The 25,795-nt window shown below is 51.2% G+C and overlaps 1 protein-coding gene across 8 annotated transcripts in view; it reads right to left on the bottom strand.

The window, feature by feature from the left end:
* The window catches only part of GTF2IRD1 (GTF2I repeat domain containing 1), a 71,089-nt gene extending 56,833 nt beyond the window's left edge, over nt 1-14,256 (bottom strand). For 7 of the 8 annotated variants that reach the window (XR_011682343.1, XM_071447590.1, XM_071447587.1 and 4 more), the window contains exon 1: nt 13,921-14,256. Coding sequence is in view for 6 of the 8 variants with exons in the window: in XM_071447590.1 (XP_071303691.1) it covers nt 13,921-14,241 (321 nt within the window). In the remaining 2 variants the exon portion in view is untranslated. The remainder of the gene's footprint in view (nt 1-13,920) is intronic. The other variant, XM_071447592.1, reaches the window with a different exon arrangement.
* Nucleotides 14,257-25,795: the final 11,539 nt, after the last annotated feature.

Below are 25,795 nucleotides of genomic sequence, written 5' to 3'. Positions count from 1 at the left end.
GAAGCAAGTGGCATGGGGAAGCCAAAATTAGCAGGCTGATAATTCTAGCCCTTGGTACATCCCACTGGTCTGGTTGAAGGTGTCCCTGCCCATGCCGGGGGTGGGGTGGAACTAGATGACCTTTAAGGTCCCTTTCAAACCACATGATTCCATGGATCTAGGAGGATCCCTAGCTCCTGCACCACCATGACTGCTGGTTATTGCAAGAAGATGATGGCAAACCATGCTCAGTGAAAAAAAAATGAGGTGAAATGAACTCAGAAGCCATGGGACAACCTGCAAGGCAGGTCTTGGGATTGCACCAGCCTGGCTTCCCAGCCCTGTACCCCCCTGCACCCCTCCATCAGCACTTGGGCCCCACCTTGCATGCCTGAGTGGGTGCTGGAGCAGGGGGAAGGCAAGCAGACTGTGCTCCCTGCTCTGGTTCAGCAGTGCACACACTAACACTGGGGTTATTTAAAGCCCAGTTTTAACAGCATTCAGCTACTGGTTGCGTGATCAGGATAAAAAATCGCAATCCTAATTCCTGGCCCCCGGTGCCTATGGCAACTGGTATCCGTCTCCTTGGAAACTAATCTCGTGGTATTTGAACAATGTACCAAGGGCCTTTAATCTCCCAAAGACTGTAAATCTTTATTCTAGCCTGCTCTCTTCCTACCCCAAGAGCCAATATAAAAAGCCTGTTGTTTTCCATGAAATCACTAAGAGCCTAACTTGAATTTTATATTACACAGACACATGCTTTTTGGCTTTTTAAAAATACTTTTTCTCCCCACTAAATTAAGGAAAAATCCCATATATTTGATGCCCCTGGTGTTGCAGCCCTGGCCCCACACCTTGGCAGGGGTTTGCTTTCTCTGAACAGTGCTCAATGCCATATCCTGGCTCTTGCCTCAACTGGCACATCCACCTTGTCCATCTAACCAGACACTGCTCCAGATTATCATTATCATTATTATTATTATTATTTTTATTAATTATTATCTAGCAAAAGGCTACTCAAACTGCAAGGCTACTCAAGCAGCACCAACTCATTGCTGGGGACAATGAGCCCACAAGGGCTGGCCAGAGGATGCTCCATCCCAGTCCCCCAAAAGCTGTTGGGCTCCTCATCTTGCTCCTCAGCACTCAACCCCAATGCTTTTTGCTTTTGCAAAGCTGCAGTTGATGGCACCAGCCCCTCCCCAGCTCCCAGACAGTGCTCATCACCCACTTTCTGCTCTGCACAGGCAATTAGTTTGCTCTGCATAAGGTGGTCCCTGACAGAGAGATGCCACATAATCTCATTATGTTTAATTTTATCTCTAGTATTTCTCTCTGGTTACTGGTGTCTCAGCACTGAGTACTCCGTGCGTTACAGGATGGGCTGTTTGCTAATCCAGGCTGGCTACATAAATAAACTCATTAAAAAAAAATAAAATGGCTTTTTAAAGAAGGATGAAAGGAGGCTCAGAATGGGAGCATCCTATTCCCTGAGTTTCCCATTCCTGTCTGCTCCCCACTTTATTTTATTTTATTTTATTTTATTTTATTTTATTTTATGGGATGAGTCACAAAGGTGAGAGCAGGTCCTGGGTCACCCCTAGAGCTGGGAGTATGTGTGCAGAGAGCTATTGCCACCCACAGCCTCAGTGCCTGCCCAGAGCTGGGCACCCCGCACAGGGCAGGTGACTCACACTGGCAGAGGAGCAGCCCTGGGTGAAGCCAAGCATGCCCCCGCCCTGGTGTGACCCGTCGAGTGGGGCAGGTACTGACAGTGCTGCCTGGGAGGTGCAGCCAGCCAGGATCCCCATTTCCTCCCCAGGCAGCCTCTGGCCACGACACCAGCCCCAAACCCTGCCCTTTCCCATGCAAACCCTGCCAAGGCTCAGTGCCACTGCTGCTGTCAGAGCCAAACCCAGGCAGGGACATCACCTTCCATGGGGAGGCAAGACAGGACAGGGAAGCCTCTGGGGATGGCAGGGGGGCTGCCCAGCAACACTGGATCCTGCTTTGCAGCTGGTGAGCAAGGTGTCCCCACGAGTGTGACCGTCCCCACAGCTCCTGTGGGGACATTTCCCAATGTCCAACACATCTTGGGTGTACACCACAAGATTACCCCCACATTCACAAAGGCTTGGCTTTTTTTAACACTGAGCCCTGAGTGCCATAAGCCCTGCTGGGCTGATGGCAGCTAGCCAGGGACAGGGACAGATGGATGGGACAGACCCACATACAGAGAGCAGCTGTCCCAGCAACACCTCTGTCCCTGGGGACTCTGAGGAACCAACGTTGGTGCCTTCACCTGGGCAGGACAGCACAGCCTTGGAGGGGTTTGCTGTGCTGCCAGGGTCTCACTGGTGCTCCCAGAGGGATTTGGGCTGCACTGGGGTGGGGAGTGTGCCAGCCTAGGGCAGATGCCGTGGGAGTGGCTCTGATGACAGCCCTGATCCAAGGGCTGGCCCCAGGGAGCCCTGTGAGGATGGCTCCAGGCTGGCCAGGATCTGGCCCCAAAACAAGCCAGGTCCTCTCCCACGTGTTTCTGCTGGGAGTCACGTCGGGACAAGGTGACCTGGCTGTTGATACCTCCTCCTTCCCAGGACTTGTCATCACTCAGGCTCGAGCATGGCAGCTTGGGACAGCATTTCCCTTCCCTGACACCTCAACCCATCCCAGAGCCCCTCTTTCCCAGCAAGAAACTGGCCCAGATCAGCCCTGGTCCCTATAACTCCTGTCTGCCAGTGGGTCAGCTCAGCTCCCTGAACCTGCAGCCCCCAGCCCTGCCCCTGTCCTCTCACACTGCTTTGGAAAGGATTAGCCAGGGAAATCATTGGCAGAGGTGTCCCCCAACACCATGGGGCCAGCAGAGCCCAAGGTCTTGCAGAAACACATGTTCCCTCCTGCTAAATTCCAGCTTAATTCTCATTTCCATTGTGTTATGAAATACATTATCTATTGAAACTAAGTCAACAGTTGTTTGCATTTACGTGTAAACACAGTGAATATTAGGAGCGGGGCCAGCATTATATTTGCATCCAAAATGCTGCCTGCACTGCTCTCTCTCCCTGGCTCTTCTCCATTTTTACAGCTAAAGACACAAGGATGCAGGAGATGGTGAAACCCAAGACCAGAGCAGCCCAAGAAGCAAGAACCCCCTTGTTTTCCTCTCTCTATTTTTATTTTTCTGCAGCAGGAGAAGAAACATCCGCTTAAGCCCCCATACCATCGACATACACACCCCTTCATCTCAGGGCCAAGTTGAAACTGCTTCAAATTCCCAATGACACACATCTCTTATCAGAGCTGCTTTGCATAATGCATAAATATTTATTTGCTTTTAATCCTGCAAAGCAAACCTGCCTTGTGGCACGTTCCCCTTAATCGGCAGCTCTGGCGCCCGACAAAGCGCCAAGAGAAGCAGCGTCCCAAATTCAGAGCCTACTTTAGATGCAGGGGCAGGGAAATAAGCACCCAAGGTCCAGTACCCACCACCTCCTGGGGTGCCCAGGGCAGGATTGGGGTGCCAAAGCAGCCATAAAGCACCTTGGTTCCTTGCCTCCAGGCAAATGAAGAGCTTGGCTCAGGCACCTCATAAATAACAGAAAATAAATATATCTGCATCATGAAACCATGAGAGTGTGTGTGAGAGGTGGCTGGATGCTGACTTAGCTCCTGCATGGTGATGCTTCCAGGAGATGTAGCAGGGAGGGTGGGTCTAGGCCCCCAAAAAAGAGATTTTGGGGGCTGAGTAAAGGAAGAGCACCATGGGACAGGGAAGGCAGAGAGCATGTGGCTTATTTTTGGGGTTCATGGCTTATTTTTGGGGTTCACGGCTTAGTTTTTGTACAAGGGCTTGTTGAGTTGAAAAATGGGAACCCTTTGATCATCCATGGGGCAGGCAATGAGGGACTGTACAACCAGAGACCAACTCAGCCTCTCCATCATCCCAGGACATTGCTGAGCACAAACCCAAACCCTGTCAGGACCCACACAGCCTCACATGCCACAAAACTTGTAGGAACCAATAAAAAATGAGAATTTCCAAACATAAATCACCCCAACACCAAAACCCCCTCCTGCTTCAGCCAGAAGTACAGGAAGCAGCACACTCACCCTCATCCATCCCCACCCCACAGCAATCACAGCATCTGCCTTTGGACCCTTGGGATTGTGAATTCATTCCTCAATCAGCTCCTCTTCAATGGGTGGGAAGTGCAGCAAGGGGGTGAATTCTGTGCTCAGCTCTTCACTGCACATGCAGCCAGAGCAGGTAAACACAGAACTACTCCACAGTGAGCAGGTAAATATATAAATAGAATTTATTTCAGCCACTCTGCCTCATCCTCTGATAACCTGCTGACCCAGACAGAGCCCCAAAACCTGATTCAAAGCAAAATGCTGATTTTGCTCAAGATGGGAAGAAGCACCTTAATCTCTACCCAGGGTCAGTGATTTGGGACTGGGAGGAGAAACCAGCCCAGCCACCCTGAAGAGGCTTTGCCCAGGAGCTGAGTGTCACCTTGCACCTCTCCAGCACCTCCAAGGTGCACTGCTCCATCCCCATGAACACCTTCCCCAGCCCCCATGTCCACTGCCTTGCTACTGAGGACACAAAGCACCCCAAAGTGCAGCAAAATCCTCACTGGGAAGGAAGTTCCTGGGCCTAAATGCCTATCACAGCATCACTGGAAAGGTGGGGTAGTAAAGGGGAGGACAGAAAACCCTCTGGCACACCCACACCCAGAGGGCTGAGAGGAATGGTGTTTGCAGGAAGGTTTCCATAGGTATCACAATGGCTTTCAGGCAGGGAGCACACACTGGGGTACAGACCCAGCTTGGCACCCCCTGAACAGACCCAGGCACAAACAGTGTTATGGGGAGGAGGAAGAAGAGAGAGACCCCAGCCCCTGTCCTGGCTCACAGACAAGCAATGTTGTATGCACCAGTGGCTGCAGTTTTGGTTTTGGGGAGTGTGGAGCCATGGGGACATGGGGCAGCACAAGCAGACAAGGAGGCCATCAGCAGCATTAGAAGAGAGTCACCCCTCCTGCTGCCCTCCTCACCTGCAGCCCTGACAGGAGAATTTCCCCTTCTGCTCTCCTGGTCCTGCACCTCCACAGTGCCAGCTCAAGCTGCCACCAGGCACCAGCTTCCATGGCCCATGGGGACAATGCCACAGCAAAGTCCATCCAGTCTGGACATGGAAGAGACCCCCACAAGATGCAAAAGCCTCCTTGGATTCTGCAGCATCCACAGCAGCAGCTCCCCAGAGCAGAGACAATTCCACATTATTTTGAATGATCATGTTCAAAATAATAAAGGACGCCTACGTGCTCAGATGCATTGACAGCAACCCAGCACCAGCCCAGGAGTTAAAAATAGCCCTTTGCAGGAGTGCCAGCCCTGACCACAGCACCCCTGGCCCTGTGGGACACACACTCTCTGCTCTGTCCATTGGCATCACCACATCAGCTCCATGGCACACTCAAAGGTCAGCAGGTGTTGAAATATGCATTTTGCTTGCAGGAAAAAAAGAAAAAAAATTAACCAAAAGGAGAGAAAAATATATTCAAGGACCCTATGCTGCTTGGGGAGAGAGAAATAAATGAAGATGGGGAGAAAATTTATTGGGGTTCAAGCCCCACGTTGAGCAGGTGATGTTCAGAGAGCACTGAGGTGCAGAGGGGAGCCAAGCATCACCCTTGACAGATGTGGAAACAGAGGAAACATTTGCATTACAGCAGAGGCACTGGAGCTGTCTTTTACCATGGAGAGCCTTGTGCAGGCAGCAGTAGGGCTGGATTTCTGCAGGTGTAATTCCCACAGAGATAAAGACCTTGGTTTCCAACAAGCAGTGGCATTGTACATGAATTACAACAGAAAATGTGGGGAAACAAAGAAGTTTTCAAGAGAGCACATAAGCCTCAGATGGGTGGCATGGGGAAAGCTGGTGGGCAGCTGTGGGAAGAGAGTACCAGTGAGAAATGGGGCTGGTCTCACTCTCCCACAGGAATAAACCTTTAGACAGTGGGGGGGAAAATGAGCCCACCTAAGCAATAAGTATTTGAGGGGCACAGATGAGTGGATGCAGCAGGACCAGCAAGGAGCCTTGGGAAGGGCACAGGTGGGTGCTGGGTCCATCCCAGAGCCAGGTTTTCACTTTGAGAGCTCATGTGGGACTGGATGCATCAGGCTGATCAGCTCATGACACCAGTCATGCCTGTCTCTCTTAAATGTCTTTTTTCTCCCCTCTCATTTTAAACAAACAAAAAAACACCACCCCAAAACAGCCTGACACTAATTCTGACAGGTTTAATAAATGTTTAATGTCCTATTAAAGGTCACCACCCACTCACCTCTGCCTGTGGACCTGCAGTAACAGCACTGGGGCATTCTGCTTGGGCTGTGCTGTTTTATAAGGGCAATAATGCCCTGATACCCAGCCTGGCACTTCCCAAGGAGCAGTGGGGCAGGGCTGGCACTTGCAGTGAGCCCCAGTTAACCCCTCACCTTTGATGGGGCAGGGTGCCCAGAGCAGCTGTGGCAGCCCCAGGATCCCTGGCAGTGTCCAAGGCCAGCTTGGACAGGGCTGGGAGCAGCCTGGGACAGTGGAAGGTGTCCCTGCCATGGCAGGGGACTGGAACAAGATGATCTTTAATGTTCCTCCCAACCCAAGCCATTCTATGGTTCCATGATTCAAGATCCTGGATGAACTTCATCTGAGGACATGGAGGTAAACACATTTTGGGGGGCAAAAATACCAAACTCTAGCTCAGGGTAAAATGCTCTAATTTCACTTAAAGGGTTTCTGGGCATTTTTCCCCAGGAAGACAAGATGAAATTACAGCCCAGCAATTCCCCTAAAGGGTGCAGAACAATTTATTTCCAGTGATCCTCTTCTAATGAAGCCAATTTTTAACCTTGTCAGAAGGTGCATGCAGGCTCGGGGCACTGGTGCAGCTCCCTTCCCCCATGCCTGCCTTTCCCAGGATGAAAACCTCCAACCTAAACCCCAACCAGGATGTTTATTTAAGACCCAAACCCCAAAGGCATTTTAAACAAGCAAAGTTCCTCACATATTTTGCTGACCAAGTGCAATCCTTCATGCCAGTGATTGCAAGTTTGCACCCAGGGGTTTGTGGGGGTCCCTGCTGCCACCAGGATGGTGCCCCACTGCTCAGGTGGGAGCAAGGATGATTCTGTGGGACCCAGGGACCTGGTGGCATCTTGTGGTGTCCTCAGAGCATTCCAACACATCTGGGTCTCCACAGCTCAGCTATGTGGTGGCCCAGTTTTTGGGAAGCTGGCCAATGACCCCACCATCACCCCAACAGCCTCACTACACTCCAGTGGGAATTGGTCCTCGCCAGTTGGAAAGGCTCAACAGCTCATGTGCCAGCTGATTAAGAGGCAGGAAGCCATGAGAAAAAGTCCCTTCTCTATCCATACCAGCCACTCGTGTTTCTCCTAGGACACATCTGACACCAGCCAGCAGGAAGTAGCAGGGGAGCAGCCGTACAGCAGGCAGCTCCCACTGCTCCCTGCAGCAGCTCTTCAGCAGATGGTGGCTCATAACATCATTATGTTTACCTAACAAGATTGCTTTATTGTAGCCCTCCAACAATAAAGCCAGAGCATCTCAAAGCAGTGGCCAACGCCTGGGCTTTGACAATCTTGGTGCCAAAAAAATATATATGTAATTTTAGATCTTTATATAAATCATGATTTTAGAGGTCACAGTAATACACTGATTTTTTTTCCCCCCATACTAAAACAGATGTGACTCACATGCAAGCAAAAAGACATACAATTCAATGCTTTAAATTCTTTTAAGTGCTGGGGTGGGGAGTTGCTGTAGCAATTTGGGTAATGCCACGGGCACACAGAGCTCAACCCCCAATCTACCCAGAGCAGGACGCCAGGGACAGCGTTCCTCCTCCTGGCAAGGACTGTCATTCCCTGTCTGCACAGCAAACAGGGGCCCAGCCTTCTAAATAATAATGCAATACAAATAATAAAAGATAATTCCCACATATTTAATCATTACCAGAGCTCTGGGAAGAAATGATAATCAGGCCCCTACTAATTAGGGAGACATAATCCTGCCTTTCCTACAGGTTTTTCCATCCCTGTCTCCTACCCTGCAGTGAAACAAGAAGAAATCCAGCCCAGTGGGAAGGAGTGTAGCTTTGGTGGAAGCCTCAAACAGATCCCAAAGCACAGCCACAGTGGGCACAGCCCCATCCTACCAATGCCAAATTCCCCATCCCACTGGACTCAGTATCCACCCTACCACAAATGTAACCCATCCTTTATGGTACCTCCTGTGACTGTCCAAGCAGCAGCATCCATCCAGGAAAATCCCTCCCCTTGCCACCAGTGTCCCTCTGGGATCTCAGCCCTGCAGCAGGACCTGCAGCTTGTCCCAAGCCTCACCCAGAGGTTTCCAGCACCCTGCAGCATTCAGGGGCAGTGGGCAGGCAGGGAGGGCAGTGCTGGCACTGGTGCCACCGAGGGCCTGGCACTGAGCCCTTATGAAGTGCACAGGGTTAATGGCTGGCATGAGGATTGCTGCTAATTAGCAGCAGGGCTGGGTTTGTCCCTTTCATCTGTGCATCCTGTCAGCGTGGGAGTTCTGCCCACCTCCAGGGAGCCACCTCCAGCTTGGTGCAATGGTCAGAGATGTCTCCACTGCCCAGGGCCAGTCCTCTGGTGCTACCAGGCTGGAGCCCAGCAGCAAATGAGCAGCCAATGCCTCAAGGCAAGGTCACCTCTCACAGGTACTGAGTAGTAGGTGGCTTCCCAGGCAGGAGGCAGCCACACAGACACAGCTGGAGCCAAAGACACAATGTGATCTCTGCCAAAACCTGGGCACAGAGATGCACTCATCCCATTAAAGGTGGGTGAAGCAACTTCCAGCACAGCAACCAGACAAAACCATGGAGATCTTTGTCACCCACTGGGGTGTTTTGTTTCCAGTGTCATCTTGCTCTGGAAGACTCCCACTCTGTAAGTTTTCCCTAAGCCAAACCAACTGCCTCTGTGTTCTTCCAAACAAGTTACCTGTTGAAAAACTTTGAAGGTTTTTAGCAAGGGAGAAGGAAGCCAAGGGCTCCTAGAGAGCCACACCATGGGCACAACCCATGGCAGGGACCCCATGTATCCATCCTGCTTCATCCAGGGATTTGAACTGGGACTGAAAAGTGCTGCTGCCCATCAAGGCCCAGGCTCCACGTTCTTCTCTCAGAAGCACATAAATCTGTGCAATCTCATCCATTGCAGGGGGAGGTTTCTCCTGGAGAAGAAACCAAGCCAAGCAGGACACACAACCCTGGCAGCGACCAGCATCCACACATATCACCAAAAGGTGCAAGAAGTTATCCAAAAATTAAAAATGCTTAAAAACATCCTGCCCAGCAGTTTTCTTCCCAGCCACCTCCAGTGGGATCTACACCTCAAAGCACCCTCTGGGCTCCCAGGTTTTAACTGGGGGCTGTGGGAACAGATCAACAGCAGCTCTGTGGTGCCCACCACGAGCCTTTGCAGCCACCTGTTCCCACCTACCTGGATGGCACAGGGGCACTGCCAGTGCCCAGCACACCCCACAGGGGATGTCACCCATGGCCAGGAGGCATCTGGGCTTGTCTCTTCCATCTCCTGGGGCAGAAGTCCCAGGCATGCAGGTGGGCTCTACATGGCACATTTCCAGGACCCATCCTAGGTCCACACCAACCTACCCACTGGCACTTGCTCTGTTTAATGTCAGAGATGTGAAGAAAATGAAGATGGACATCTCAGCCCTCATATGAGAGGTGGAGATTGGCTCTGAGGAGGGACACGCTGGCAAAGGACGCTGACATCCATGTGGCTGTGCAGCAGCAGAGTCATGCTCCTCACTGGTCCCCACTCATTCCACCCAGATTCATTAATTACCTTTTTAAACCAGCTAGACCAGCACAGAGCAGAGACCAGACAACGTGAAGCCAGAAAACTCCCACAGAAGCTGTTTGCATGGACAAATGTAAATACTGCTCAGCATAGTCTGCTCCTGAGGAGGGGTCCATGTGCCCAGGGCTTTTCTGCACAGCATCTCACCTCAAGGGATGCTTTCCTTTGCTCCCACAGCAAGGAGAGCCTTGCTGTGCTCTGGGTAAGCTCCTAAGGTGGTGTTTGGCAGCAGCTCCTGGACCAGGATGGGACATGAGGTGGTCCCACGTGCCCCAGCTGATGTGGGGGGGCCTCTGGCAGAAAGATCCCAGCCCAGCCCACTGCTCCACCATTCTTGGGATTGAAGCAAATTTAACCAAGACAGTAACACCAAGAAATGAAGCATCAAAACAGCAAGCCAGAAATCCCCATGACCACAATTCCTAAAGCCCACCTGGGGCCACTGCAGTTTCCTGCAGCTCTTGACTGCTTTTTAAAGACAACATTTCAAGAAATGCAAACTGAACATGCTCTGTGAAGGGACAGGGCTGCCACAGGGCAGAGCAAAGCCCTGGGAAGCTTCACTCCAGTCTGCAAAGAGCTTCCACTTTCTCTGCAAACCTCCAGCTGGGGCTCTCTCTCTACCCCCAGCCCCACTGCTCTGGCCACAATCCAGATGGACACCAGACCCCTTCCCCATAGCTTCCAGCTGGGCTCTTCCCAATGAATGAGCCCATAAACACATATTTAGCTCATGGATAGCTATCTGCCTCTCGGGAGGGGCTCCCAGAAGGTCCTTTCCTGTCCTCAAGAAAGTCTCTGGTGGTGGCAAACCTCTGCTCCTCCCTCAACGCCCTGAAGAAGTTTTGTCATTACCAGCAAGGTGTTAACACAGCCACACACGTGGCTGGAGGAGCAAAGCCAAGAACAATAACACAGCCCCTCATCTGCCCATCATGCCCCTGCCCCAAACCATCACTCACCCCTTGCACCTCAGCCCAGTCATCCTGGAGCAGCAGGATCCATTCACACATTTTCTTCCATGACAAACCACCACCACCTCCACTCACCACAGGCATCTACAAATGGGTGCTGGCAGCACACACAGAATAACCGTGCCCAACACCACTGCCCAAGATGGGGACAGCCAGCAGCAAGGCCAGGGGTCAGCCCTGCAGCCAACATCCAGCTGGAGTCCCTGTGCATTCCTCCAGCCTGGCTGCTGGGGTGCTGCTGACAAAATTCCTGAAGGAAGTCCAGGGCATTGATAATTGCCAAAAAACATCTGAGCTATTTCCTGTGGGAGAAGCAGATGGGAATCCCCCATTAACTCCAATAGCCAGAGGTTGTGTTTTGGCCTGGGACTTTGGGGGTTTGGTATTCTCCTTCCTATAAGCATCACTCCAGTTATATGTGATGCACACCATGTAGGACAGCCAGACCTGTACCCTCTGTGCTGACCCCAAAGCCCACCTTTCTTGTCACCTCCTGCCCCATGCAAGGTTCTTGTGAAAGGAAGGGCTGGGCTGGCAGTGTGGGCACTGTGTCTCACCCAGGCAGATAGAGCCAGGTTGCTAAACGTGTCCTTGAGCAGCTTCCTGCTCATCTGCCCCAGCTTCTCATTAGCAAACCTGAACGAGCAGCGACAGCACCAGCAGCTCCTCCAGAGATGGGAAAGCCCTCTCAGGAGGGACAGCAGGAGCAGGCAGCAGCACCAGAGCAAATCCCTGGCATCATTCATTCCTCAGCTTCTGCAAGCACCACGTGAGGGCAGCTGCCTGATCCCTTCTCCTGTCCACAGAGTGCCAACACATCCCCGGCAGGTGCCACCCCAGAAATGTGGCTTTGAGAGGCCGTGCCAGCCTGGAGAGCCAGGGTGCATGGGAACCAGTGGCACAGCCCCAAAGCAGGGCACCCTGTCCCTCAGTGGCCACCAGTGGCCACAGGGACTCTGGCTCTGCAAGGCTAAAGGGAGAAGAGCAGGGGACCCACGGGTGTTGATAAAACTACACTGCCCTGACAGGCAGCTGCTGACACTGCTTCAATGGCAGCACGTGCTGCTGTGCCAGGGCTTGCTGCTCTGCCTCAGGGGCTGCAGCAGAGCCACTGGGACACAGCTTTCAGCACCCTCAGCTGCCAGCAGGGTCGGGTCTCATCCTGGTGGTCCCCATTTTGCTGCAGCAGTTTCCACAGAAGGGGATTCTGTGGGCTCAGATGGGCAATGACCAGCTTAATGGGTCTGGGTGCATTGTGGGGGCCTCTGGAGAATTAAAGGCTCTCACATCCACAAGATTATTGCCCAGCTACAGCACTTCCAAGAGCTCCTTCAGTGGGAGCAGCACGAAGAGCAGACACCCTGAAGCTCCCGTCATGCAAGGCCACCACTGATGTCCCCAGGCGTTCCAATGTCCACAGGTTCACACTGACAGGGGGCAGGTGTGGCAGCAGGCTGGGTGACCAACCTCAAAGTGCCCATAGCAGCCAGTCCCAGGCTCTGCCATGGTGCTCAGTGGCACCATCACCTCCCGAAGTGCCCTCGCCTGGCTGTGCCCAGAGCCCACCACAAACAGCCAGGATTACCTGCACAGCACCGCCGGGTCCAAGGCTCACTCCTGCACAAGGCACATTAATAGGATCACTCCAATTTACAGCTTATCCCAGATAAACCCACTGCCAGCCCCACACCCTGCAAGGACAAGGGCACCTGCTCCTCAGGGAGCAACTTTCTCCCTATCACAGTCATCCCTCGGCACCAAAAATCCTCCACTCACCCTGTAGAGGATGCCTGTTCCTTCAGGCCACGGGCCACGGTGCCCAGGCCAGTGACCAGTCCAGCTGCAGCCCCAAGCACTCCACCAGCTCAGCACCGTGTTTCTATTTCCAGCAGCACTGCTGCCAATCCCCACACCAGCACAGAGGAGGCAAGCTCCAGCAGAGCCCTGCTTCCAGCTCCCCTTCCTGCCTGGCACCGTCCAACACAGCCAGGGCAGGTGGTGGTCACAGAAACGCCTTCAGGATGTGGGCCACCCCTGAGGGCCAGCCTGACATGCCCTATCCCACCCCCAGCTCTACTGCTCCCTGCACCCCCTCTGCAGCACCATCACCCCCAGCTCCTCATGCCCTCCCAGCCTTACGGCTTCCTGGCATCCCTTCACAGCCCCATGGATCCCACCAGCCCCAGGGCCCATCATCACCCCCAGCATTCCCCCCACCAGCTGCAATGAGCTCAACACCCCATCAGCTCTAATATCCCCAGCATCTCCAAGCCCTACAGATCTTCAATATCCTTCCCAACCCGAATAACATCCAGAACCCCTGCCAAGCTCTATTGCCCTGCAGCATCCCCCAACACCATGAGCTCCCAGTATTCCTATTGCCCCCCTGAACTCTCCCACACTGATGAGCCTGGCATTCCTCCCCCAGCATCCCTCCAGCCCCAATAATCTCAGCATCCCCTGCAGCAACCCCAACATCCCCTGTGCCTTGATGCCACACTGCACCCCCAAAGCCCTATCAGCCCCCACCAGCCCTAATGAATCCCCCAACCCTCAGCCTTAAAGAGCCCAGCATGCCCCCCCACCCTACTGCCCCCCCAACCCCGCAGCCCTCTCATCTCCCCAGCAACCCTAGTGCCCACTGACATCCCCCGTGCCCTGATGTCGCTCAGCAGCCCTGCAGCCGTATCCCCCCTCCAGCAGTCCCGCTGCCCCTCTGCATCTCCCAGCGCTCACCCCTACCTAATGTCCTGCGCTGCATCCTCAGCACCACCCTCCCCCCGGATCCCTAATGCACACCTCCAGCCCCAACACTCCCAAGCACCCCCCGATTCCTGCTGCCCCCTGCATCCCTCAGCCCTATCCCCCAGCCCCAGCGCTCCCCCAGCCTCCAGATCCCCCTGCCCCATCGCACCCCGCACCCGCAGTGCCCCCCGCCGCGGCTCCCCCTCCAGGGCCGTGACTGGGGGTGGAGAGGGGACCCGACAAGAGCGGAGGGGAGGCCAAAACTTTTCCTTACCGCGGGCGGTTGGGGCGCGGCGCCGCTGCCTCCCCCGGCGAGGCTGCGCGGGAGCGGCGGGAGCGGCGGGAGCGGCGGGAGCGGCGGGGGCGGGCGGGCGGGGGCCGGGATGGAGCCGCCTCCCGCCGCCTCCCGCCGCTTCCCGGGCGGAGCCGGTACAACCCGACAGGGGCCTAAAGGAATGAAAAGAAGCCGAGAGGGGGGTGTTGTGGTTTTTTTGTTTTTTTTTTTTTTTTCCTCTCCCCCCCCCTCCCCGCACACCCCAAATCGGGCAGGGAGAGCAGTTCTTTGTTCTGTAATCCCAGTAAAAGTGCCAGCCATTCGCCCCGCCGCTAATCCCAACCCCGCGCAACGGCCGCATCCATTGGCTGCCCTTTACACACGGGATTAACCAGCCCGAAAGCGGGGAGGGGGGGCTGGTGAAGGCCGGGGGAGCTCTGGAAGTCCTTGCACGCCGCGCCGGGGACGCGCCGAGACCGTACCGGGCCACGCGGGCGCGTCCCCGGCGCGACCCCGGCGCGGCCCCGGCTCTGGGGTGCCGTGGGCGCGTGTCGCCACCTGTTGGTGTTGGCACGGCTGGGTTTGACCCGGTGTCGTGTGGATTGGCACCTCTTGGCACGGCTTGATCTGTCGGGACATGGCAGGGTATAGAGTCATAGCATCGCATCGTGGTTGGGGTTGGAAGGGACCTCAAAGATCATCTTGTTGCAAGCTCCCACACCTTCCAGTGTCCCAGGTTGTTCCACGTCCCATCCAGCCTGGCCTTGAACACTTCTAGGGATGGGGCAGGCACAGCTGCTCTGGGCAACCTGAGCCAGGAAGAAATTCTTCCCTGCCCTCTGGCAGTGTGAAGCCATTCCCCTTTGTCCTTTATCTCAAGCCCTTGTTCAGAATCCCTCTCCAGCTCTCATGGAGCCCCTTTAGGCACTGCAAGGGTCTCTAAGTTCTCCAGGATCTCCCCAGAGCCTTCTCTTCTCCAGGCTGAACAACCCCAGCTCTTCAGCTTGTCTTCATTAGCAGAGGTGCTCCAGAGGCAGAGCACAGCTCAGCTCAGCCTGGCCCAGTTCAGCTCAGCCTGGCCCAGTTCAGCCCAGTTCAGCACAGCCTGGCCCTGCACAGCTCAGTTCAGCTCAGCCTGGCCCTGCACAGCATAGCTTGGCATGGGCAAAGGAACCCACCAGGAGTGAGTGATGCTTCTCTGAGTTCCTTGCTGCATGTTGGCGAATGGCAAATTAAAATGAATGAAAAACTACTGAAAATAACTTGACACCATTTTAACCTCTGAAGGTTTAGAAGTACTGACACTTTTCCCTGGAAGTATGTGTTAGGCAGCTGCTCCATTATCTGCCCTCTCCAGGGCCATGGGGAGAAGAAAACATTTTAAAAGGAAACACTCTTTTTCCAGTTTCTGGAGGAGCATAGGGGTTTTTTTTTCTGGAGGGTTTTTTTCTGTGCTGTTGAGCAACATGCAAGCACCCAGCACCCCATGTGTCACTCTCCATGTCATCAAGTCTCAAACTCATTGCACTGGTAGCCATAGCCACAGAGGCCCAGCAAATCCCAGTAGGTTTCCAGTAGGAATGCTCAGGGCAAGACAGGTCCCACTGGGATGGTCAGAGCTGGTCCCTAATTCATACCTGTGGTGCCTGGGACCATGAGTGTGAGAACACACTAGCTGACAAATTAAACGACAGATCTTACTGTGAAGAAAGAAATCAGGGCATCTTTTGGCTAATTAACTTTAAGCCAGCACCTCACCAGAAAAACAACCACCCAGCAAAATTAATTTAACTGGGTCACCAAGAACAGTATGTGGGAGCTGCCTGCACAGAACAGGCAGATTTCCATGTCCTGCTTTTGCTGGTGCCCTCCAACACTTTCCCCAGTATACTGCCTACCCAAGCCTGTGGCCCTGAGTGAAGAAATCTGCATGATTAATAAAAAGAGGGTGGAAAAAAGTGTATTTTGATGCAACACCTCTGTGCACATCCCCTGCCCCGTGCCCTGGAAGCACTGTGGCCCCACAATGCCCACGGCAGCAGACAGAGGCTTGGGTAGCTCGGAGCTCCTGCCTGTAGCCATTCTTGAGGCAGGATAATGCCAGCATTTATAGGGAGCATTTACAGATCAGTCAAAGGAACATGACTGGTGTCTGTATTGGGAGAATTAAGCATCCCCCAGTATGTGTTCAACTCATCCCCACTGCAAATAGGCTGCAGGCAACACTTTTCAGATCCTTTGAAAGGATGCTGCCCCTCAGACCTCGGCAGAGAGTCCAAGGTTCTTTAGCCAAAGCTGGCTTGCTCTAACAGCCCAGGGAACCTTTTTGCCCTTTCCCTTATTGCAGCAGAGCTGGTCCCAAGTCTGGGACCTGAATGCTGAGCATTGGGGGATGGCTCTGTAACAGCTGGCTTTGGGGTCTCATTTTTCTCCTCACCATTGGAGACCATGAACTGAAATGAGGCTGGAGACCCATGGGTACCACCCTTGGTCACCAGTGTATGAACAGGGAGCTCAGTCCCAATAGCTCCCAGCAGAACCCACTCCTACCTGAGTAGGGGTGTGACAGCTACAGACAGGGAGAGGCCAAAACAATCCTGAAATTTAGAGAAGAAGCCTTGGAAGATGGTGGGAGGGAGAGCAGAGCCACTTGAGGAGCTCTCCTGGGGCTGTTGCCAGCTGGGGCTCTGGGCTTCAGGGAGGAGGTGGACAACCTGGTGGGGGTACAAATGTTCCACAGGTGTTCCACTGCAACTGAATCCACTCAGGTTAGCTCAGCCCCCCACGCTCTGGGGATGCTCATGCTGATGGAAGGAGACCTGGTCAGCTGGGGGACAGATGCTATGGCTCAAATGTACTTTTGCATCTCTTTCCCACCAAGGAAGAAACCTGTCACAACAGGGTAAAAGTGGGGACAGGATGTTTTATTTGGGGACCAAAAGAGCCCCACAAAGCCATCCAGTGTGAGAGAGATGGTTTAATCTGCTCTATCCCAGCAATAAAGGAGTTCCTTGTCACAGTGCCAACAAAAGAAAAGGCAACATCACCAGGAAACAATCCTATCTGCAGAACTCTTTTTTTATATAATTTGTTAATTAATGACTGCTGGGCATCACAAGGATTGTTGTTTTCTCTGATATGCTGATTTCTTCTGTCTCGGTGGAATTGGAGATCACAAAAATAAAATTAAAAAAGGAGAAAAGCTGCTTCTTCAGAAGCGGGAACAGGGGAAAAGTTTTAGTAAAGTCAGGAGAAATTTAATTGAAAGAATGAGTATATTTCTTCTTCCTGAAGGGGTATTGTGTTCTTTTGCTATAGCAAATTGCTGGTTAAAGCGACCAAGACAAAACAAAATGGTTTTTAAATTATAGATCAAAGAGCAGGAAGTTTCTGGAAGCCTACCCCCCCTCATATTCCCAGGCAGGTCTCTGGTGAGCAGTGTGGCTGCAGGGGGCTGGCATCACCCAGAGTAGGGCTGGGAGATGCAAAAACCACATGAGGAAAAGCCTAGAGGAGAAAATACTGGGATCTGCATAACTGGGTGGGAGGTTTTGAGGTTTGTGGAGGGGGAAAGAGCTTCTCCAGCCATCATTTTCACTTGGAAGAGCAAGATTTTGCACTCAGAAATTGACCACCAGGTCTGGGGCTGTATTTGTAGCAAGTCCATCCTGTCCCAAGCCAGCTCCTACAAGGAGAGCCATGCTTCAAGGCAGCCCAATGTAGTGTTAATTCTTTTGCAAGGTATATGCTACTGAGTAAAATCAGCAAGGATTCCCTGCAAAACCCAAGCTGATATTTGTAGGTCCTAACTATATTTATAGAAAGACCAGGAAAATTATTATCCTCTCTGCATTCCCTGCCCACTGGGGCTCAATGATGGCTTGCACTGACTATTTGCTCTGCCTACCTGCACCTCACACACCTCATTGCCCACCAAGTGCCCACAGCCCTGCTGCTTTTTCAATCTGTACTGCTCAAAGGGTTTGCTCCACTGCAACAGCAAAAAGGCTTTTCAATCTGTCTTGTGGTCCATTGAGTTATTTCCATGCTATGGAGAGGCAGTGAAGTGCTATGGAACCAGAGCCTCTGAACAGTGTCCTGGGGAGCAGAGCAGGGATTTCCTTGCTCTGACTTCCCCCCTCCTTCTGACCCTCATGTCACCTGGCAGGAGTAAAGGGCCCTTGCCCAAGCTGATACCACTGGAGTTGGTTTTGGCTCAGGAGTTCAGGGGATGGAGAATCCTGCACACACCCACCTGAGTACCAGCAAAATCCCAAGGAGACCCAACAGCCCAGCCCTTGGTTCTGGGTTCTCCTCTGCAGACTTCAGGCATTGTAAAGGGACAGGTGAGGCCCAACCCATGGAAATCCCACTCTGTGAGGTGGAAAGGCAGGCATCAGGGTTATCCACACACCATGTTTTGGCTGAGAGCATCACCTCCTCCTGACAGCAAGGGTCTAGGGGGTGTGCCTGCCTGAGCCCTGCCCAAGGTCAGGCTGTTATTCATCCATTTTTAATCAAATCCGCGGCTGAGGTTACAGCCTCAGCCTTTGAAATCATTGCAGAATTTCGCAGTGTGGCTCCAGCTTTGCCTCTTGTCACCTTTCCCGTGGGACTGCAGCCCCAGCAAAGCTCCTTGCTCTCCCCTTCCAGGCTGCTTTCAGCCCTGGATTGCAGCCCCCTGGCATTCTACCTGGCTAAGCCATCACCACTGAAAGCCCACACCCCATTCCATGCTGGGAATGAACTAAGGGTGTCAGTTCTCTGCAGCCCTGGGGTTTTGGTGCCCCAGTGGTGCTGCTGGCCTGGCACAGCCCCCCAGTGCAGATTGGGGCTCCCACCCACTCGTGTCCTTGGAGCACTGATGCCAAGGGCAGGAGGCATTGACATTCCCCCAGGGTTCTCACAGTGCAAAAGTAAACTTAACGATGTTATCCACTGATCTGGTAATTAATACCCTGGATTCTTTTTATTGGAATGAGCAAGGGCCAGGACATGCTGGGGGTTTTAATTAAGAGATGGGCTGGAGAAGCACTTGCTCCCACTTTTCCCTGGATGGGGCTGTGCTGGGTGGGGGATTGAGGTCTGGTGTGCATGGGGTGTCCAGTGCCCCATGTTGGGTGCCTCTGGAGTGGCCCCAGCCCTGCACCCACCGTACCAACCCATACATCTGCTCTACATCTTAGTGCCATGCCAGACCCCACGGGGTCTTTTTTCAAGTGAAATACTCTCGAGATCTTTAAATATTAGGCACAAAATGTTTTCCCTGTGCTGTGCTCTGCTCTGCAGCACCCATCCAGGGCAGGGAGCAGGCAGGAATGCTCTACTTGGCAGAACCAAGGATGCCAGGGTCGTTTTGCTCCAAAACTGCTGTATCTGTAGTTGATCCCGCTGCTATTTTTAATACAGATGCCTTATTGAGATTCAAATGAATGTTTCAAATCCTTGCTCCTTTGCATAATTCTTTTTAATTAACACTTCAAAGGTTTGAACACAAGATCCATACTATTTCCCTAACGAAGTTGACTGAGCCTCCTTTCCCCCTAAGCTTCCTCAACACATTTCTGAGGGAGAAAGTCGGGGTTGGGGCTGTCTCCTGTGTCCCCTCTGCAGGGGCATGATGGCATTTGGGATCAGCCTCTGCAGAAACAGGAGCTAAAGGAGTAGAGGGGATCCATGGCTGCAGTGGCTACCATCACTCACCCCTGCCACCAGCTTGACAAACACTGGGCAGCCTGAGCTTGGCACACAAATCATGATGTTTGAAGTGAAAATGGTCAAGCTCACTGACCATTTTCACCCACCATCCCCTGCCCCAGCCCCAACTGGTGCTCTAACATATTTTCACCCCACATCAAATAAAACCTCCCCAAAAGGAGCATCCATCAGCAGGGTCACCTTTTGGTCACATTTTCAACCTTCCTGGCACTCAAAAGACCCAGAGGCACCTTTCTTCCTTCTTAAACTGTACTTTGAAAATAAAACCTGGGATTGTCATACAATTGCATTCACTGGGAAGAGCTGTAGCTTTTCCTCAGCTATCCCAAGAGGTGGGAATGATAAAAGATCCCAAGTGTGTAACAGAGACATAAGCACAAAAGAAACAGCCCAGGTTCCATTCCCACCTTTTCCCCCATTGCTGTACCCACAGGGTCTCCCTTTCTTGAGTGGGAGCATCCTCTCTTTGCAGGATTGGGACTCCAAGGAACAGCATGGTTTAACACATAGAAAAATTAGCTTCAGCTTTAATTTCTGCAAGTGCAGAAATGATTAGACACAACAAATGGTATAATTAGCAGGATTTAATAAGAGACTGTCCCTGACATGCAAAGGAAGTGGGCCTTTGTTCATCTACAAAAGACATTAATTTGCAAATACTCTCAATAATAATTTTTTGTTATTTAGACTGATATTTTGAAAGTCTCCAATAAAATGAGAAATCTGGACTAAGCATTCCAGTTGCCTTTCCAAGTGCAGGAATCCAGCTTTGATGTTCTTCTTGATAACATCTTTTTAGAGCCTTGACTGCATCAAATTAAATTCTGATTACTCTGATAGTGCAGTACAACTTCCAAATGTATTCAGGTAACTTTGTTCTGGAATGAAATAAGCTATTTTGACAAGGATGCTTGCTAGGCAGCAAAGAGATGGAGAGGAAAAAGCCGTGCCAGGGATGCAGCACATCCCCAGGCTCAATTTCAGCCCTGGGGCTGCTAGGCTGTGGTGCCCAGCAAGCCAGGTCATTGGCACTGGGGGTTGTAGCAAGGAGGGGGGACACAGGCAGACTCTGCAAAAGCCAAATTACATCTTTGGTGGTTCACAAATTCCTCAGCACCAAAGCCCAGGGCTATTTGGCCCTTCCAGAGGGGACATCCCAAAGGGACATGCCCTTGGGTGGTGGGTCCTCAGAGCAGGGACCATAGGATATGGACCACATCCATGCAAAGATATCACCTCTACATACAGAAAGGCCATTTCATGTCCCTTGCCTGCCTCAGTCCTGGTAAACTCAGCCTTAAATCACTGGTCCAGTTGTGGGCACAGGCACAGCATCCCAAGGATGTCCAAGTGATGCCCAAGCTGCAGGCTGGATCCCTGTGCAATCCTCACCCAGTCCATTAGCAGTAGTGCTGCTCCCTGGCCCAAGCTTCACTCCATGGCTGGATGTTAGGATAAAAATAAAGTGCAAATATTATTGTTGGCAGAGATTATTAGCTCCCCCACTGTGATTTAGGCATCTTTAAACTTCATGTTTTATTAATCCTCACTATACAATTAACAGCATCAAAATGTGATGTCTGCAAACAAAGGGATGCAGTGCAGCATTAGCTCTGTAAAATGCAGGACTTGGCCACTTGATTGTAAATATGCACATTAAGGCATTATATAGTGGGGTTACACAAAAGATGGAGCTGGAGTCACCTGCCCTGAGCAGGGATCTGGTTCTGGTGGCCTTTGCTTCCTGCCTGTGCATATTCCCCCCAGGGGAGGGCTGGCTCGATGGAAAACTCACTGTTTTCCTCCAGCTGTACTGGATAACACCTCCTGTCCCCAAAACCTGTCTTTTCAGATTGAGTGCTCCTGTAGGAGTTTTGGCTGCAAAAGGGGACTTTCTCATTGACCTGGAAGCTGGTGTGGGGACAGCTCAACAGCTGCTGCTGGAGCTGTCGTCTCCCTCAGCAGCCAAGATGGGACGATGGAGCAGAGGGTCACAAACCTCCTTGAAGCCACTGTTCAGAGATGGGCTTTGTTAAGATCTGATAAGTGCCAGATGCCTCTGCCCAAATTAAGCTGCAAACGAGACCAGATGTGAAAGTCATTAATATGGATTTTATTTAACAATAATTGTGAGGTAAAAAACAGAAAAAATGGGTGGGAAAGAAAGGGGGGAGTAAGACATCAAGTAGAAGACAATCACCACACATGGACCTTGCAGCATCTGTTGGTCCTTCTTCACCCTAGGCTTCACTGCCCATCTGCAGCACCTCATGTGACTGGGTAGCAGCCACCTCTGAAAAACAAGACAATGAATGTAAAACCTTCATCAGTCCCTGCCCCACACTAGCATTGGGCTGAGCCCCAAGGACTTTCTGCAGCTGGAGATTTCTTCCAAGCAAACTTCAAATGAATTATTCTCCTTCCAGCTGCTGGAGGACAGTGAAACCCATGGGAGCAGCCAGTGCCTTCAGCACCCACTGTAGAAATAAGCCACACAGTGCCCAAGGCACCAGCCATTCTTGCAGATATTTTAGATGCTGAGACCTTGCACTGCACAGGGCCCCAAAACTGCTGGAGAAATGGAAAGTCTCAAGTTTTTTATTCTTGACAGAAATTTCTGCCCATCTTGAAAAAAAAGAAAATAGGAGGATATCACAGATCATACTGTACAGACCCTGTCATAACTTTGGAATAAGGCTGCAGTGGCCAATTTTCAGGGTGTTATTGTTAGTCACCTGTAATTTTATTGGGGTCTCACTCTGGAATCAATCCATCACCTGCAAACCTCACCAACTATTTGAAAAGAGTTTAAAACTTTCAGGTAATTCTGCTAGTGGAGAATTTTATTTGAAGTCCAGAAAAAGGAGGAGCCAGGAAACAAGGAAGAAAGCATCCCAGTTTTTTCCCTATATCCTAAGACAGCTGGCAGTGCATTTCTGTAAAGAATTTACAACCCATGGACTCAAAAAACACAGCAGGAGGAGATGGGTGTTTTGTTGCTGTATGAGTGCTGCTGAGCAAGGGCATAGGCCACAGGCAGTGAAGCACATTCCCAACTGAGAGAGGCTTTAGCATGGAAAAAGCACCAAGTGCCAACAGTGCTGCTTATTTAATTCAGAATAGCTTTACAGTTCTTATAAAGACTCAGAAGTTACAACATGGGGTCCTACTCATGCTCTCAGCTGAGAGGCACTTTCCTGGCTGGCAAGAAGAAGGTGTTAGAACTAGCAGGGGCTATGGGCTTCTGCCATTGCCTTTCCAGTGCCTGCACAGGAGCTTGAAGTGAGGGAAAAATTTCAAGCAAAGCCATCTTGGTAATGTTTCTCAAGTCTTGACCCTGCAGCAGAAAGCCTGGAAGCTTCAATCTCCCCCCTTCTGCTCTGCATTTTGACAGGGAGGTGGAATTAACCCCATCAGAGATGGCATTCTGATTTCTTTACAACCTGAAACACCTTGTGGGGCAGGAGATATGCCAGGAAAGAATCACACTCCTCTGGCCCCAAAGCAGAGGTGTTCCTGGGAATCTCAGCAGCCCTAGCATTTAGGGAACACCGTGGCCCCTGCCCACAGAACCCTCACAGCCAGTGAGGGATAAGGAAATGGGATCCCAGCATTCATCCAGTCACACTTGCTGGCAGTGTAACCATACCTGGACTGGGGTCTGTAGCACCTCTGTAACCTTGTCTTCAGCTGTATTTACATCAATACCATTATGTGTGACAGTCCCTCCATCTGTCATGCTGCCACGATTGGTCACAGTGTCACTTGCTGTATCTGATTGTGACTGTGTAAAGGGAAATATATCTGTGAATGTATGTGTGTCACAAGGAAATTATTATGAAAAGTCATTGATATGGGGCTGACTAAAAGCATTTTATTAATGACCAAATGATGATCTAATGGTAATTAATCAATGACTGAATGAAAATGAGAGAGTAATCAAATAGTGAGCAATCAAGAATTGAATATTTGTTATACAGGGATTTGACCATGGTTTGAAGATTAGTTAAATGATAGTGTAGAAAATGGTTTAAATTATTATTTATGTGAAAATTTAGACAATGACTTAGTGCTCAAACACTCTGCTACCTACTCCACTTGTCATAATTAAGCTATAGCTGGTTATATAGAAGGTGCTGACAGCGTGAGGGCTTGCTCTTGTGGTGAGAGGGCCCTGGAGACTCTCTGGTTGCCAGATGCATGGAAGAAACCACAGGACATCACTGAGGAGCAGGGCCCTCCATCCCACCACACCTCTGAGTCCCAGTGGGTGTGGAAGATGCGCAGCAGCCAAAGCTGGCCAAGCCAGAGCTCCCACCACCATGCTCTTCCCAGCCCCACAGCAAACACCACCTCAGTCCCCTGCTGGGCTGCCCAGGCAACCCAAAGAGAAGGCAGAGGAAGGGCTGGTGTTGCAGCACCACCTGGGTCTGTCAGGGCTGGACTGGGCGCGTCCCAGTGCTAAGCCAGCCCTGCTGAAGGAGCACTCAGCACTGCCACGGTCTGCAGTGCTCTCTGGAGGAGATGTTCTCCATGCCTGGGCTTTGCAGCACCTTGGATGAGATGATCCACATTGCTCCAGCACTGGCAGCTGCACAGGGTACACAGGTCTGCTGCAGAGGACTTCTGCATTGATCCCTTGGCTTTGAGTGAGGAGACCAGACCTTGCTCACCCTCAGGACTGTGCCTCCCTGCCCTGTCAGGTGGGGAAATACAGGCACAGAATAGAGAGAGAGGGAGGAAAAAGAATATCACCAGTCTGTAGATCTTGCGTTGGTCCTGCCACACAGCATGTCCAGATCTGGGGCTGAGAGACACAAAAGAGACACAAAAAAGAAGAGACACAGAAGGAGAGGAAGGCATGAAACAGAGTGGGGAGGGGGAAGGAGAGGAGATCCACTTCCTTTTATAATTCACCTGTGTGCCTGCCTCTTATGCAAACTAGATTTTCCACCTGTTTCGTTGGTGCATGCACAGCCTTTCTCCAGGTAGTGACTTGGGGTGGGGACTGAGCATGACTCTCAAGGCAGAGCAGGAAGTTGGCTCAGAACAGCGCTGCCCCACCTCTGCAGGATCCTCACTTTCCATCAGAACTTTCCTGTTTTAACAGTCCGAATATCTGAGGTGAAACATGTTCAGTCCTGGCTGTCCACAGTCCTGGAGCACATTGCTTAGGATTGCATCCAGAGGATTCTGGAATATCTGCAGTGAGGGACACTCCACATCCTCTTCTGAGCAACCTGTTCAGTGCTTGGTGGTTCACACAGTAAAGTTCTGCCTCATTTGTAGGTGTAACTTCATGTGCATTGACTTCTGCCCATTGCCTGTTTGCTTATTACTCAGCACCACTGAACAGAGGCAGACTCCATTCGTCCTCTTTCCTTATCAAGAAAAACTTGCTTAAGATTTATTATTTCCTCCTCACTGTTTTTTGGGTTCGGGGTTTTTTTTGTGTGTGTTTTTTTGTTTGTTTGTTGTTGTTGTTTTGGTTTTATGTGTTTTGGTTTTTTTTTTAATATAGCGGCTGTTTTCCAATGCCATTTGCAGACAGAATGGTGCTAAATTCCTGTTGTCAACACACAGATTTCAATGGAAGAGTTTATTTCACAGCAGTAAAGTAACAAACAGAAAGGAAGAGAAAAACCCGCAAAAGTTACCACTACTGCAGCTAAAAGTATGAGAGGTGCCCTCATGCATTTTTGTTTCTCATGACAAATAGCTTTGAAATAAACTAATCCCAAAAGCTTTTAAAATTTTTATAGAGGGGGAAAGGGCTTCTTCTGACACCATTTCTTTATGTTTGCAAGTCAGACTAATTAAAGGCTACTCACAGAAGGGATGATTTCTTAAGGGACAAAAGGATGCAAACAGCAAGGAAAACATGAATGGGATATGGGATTCCAGTGGGACAGGAATATTTGAGACTGGGAAATACAAACATGTATATTCCTGATCCATGAAGGTTCAACACAAAGCCAAAAAGGTGTATAGATTTTATTACTAACGTCTTTTTGACAGATATTGGGTTTACCTGTCTGATATTAAGTAGTATTAATTTTATACAGCTGGTGCACATGGATAACTTTTTATGCCTCAGTGTGCTTGGTGGAAATCACTCTGCACCCTGCAGAGAAGAAACAATGCCTTCTTTCTTAAA

The sequence above is a fragment of the Agelaius tricolor genome, unplaced genomic scaffold, assembly GCF_023055355.1.
Source record: "Agelaius tricolor isolate 1412-34295 unplaced genomic scaffold, bAgeTri1.0.p SCAF_25, whole genome shotgun sequence".
In the NCBI taxonomy this organism is placed as follows: Eukaryota; Metazoa; Chordata; class Aves; order Passeriformes; family Icteridae; genus Agelaius; species Agelaius tricolor.
The sequence above is the reverse complement of the archived record's forward strand: the minus strand, read 5'-3'. Positions and strand labels throughout refer to the sequence as shown.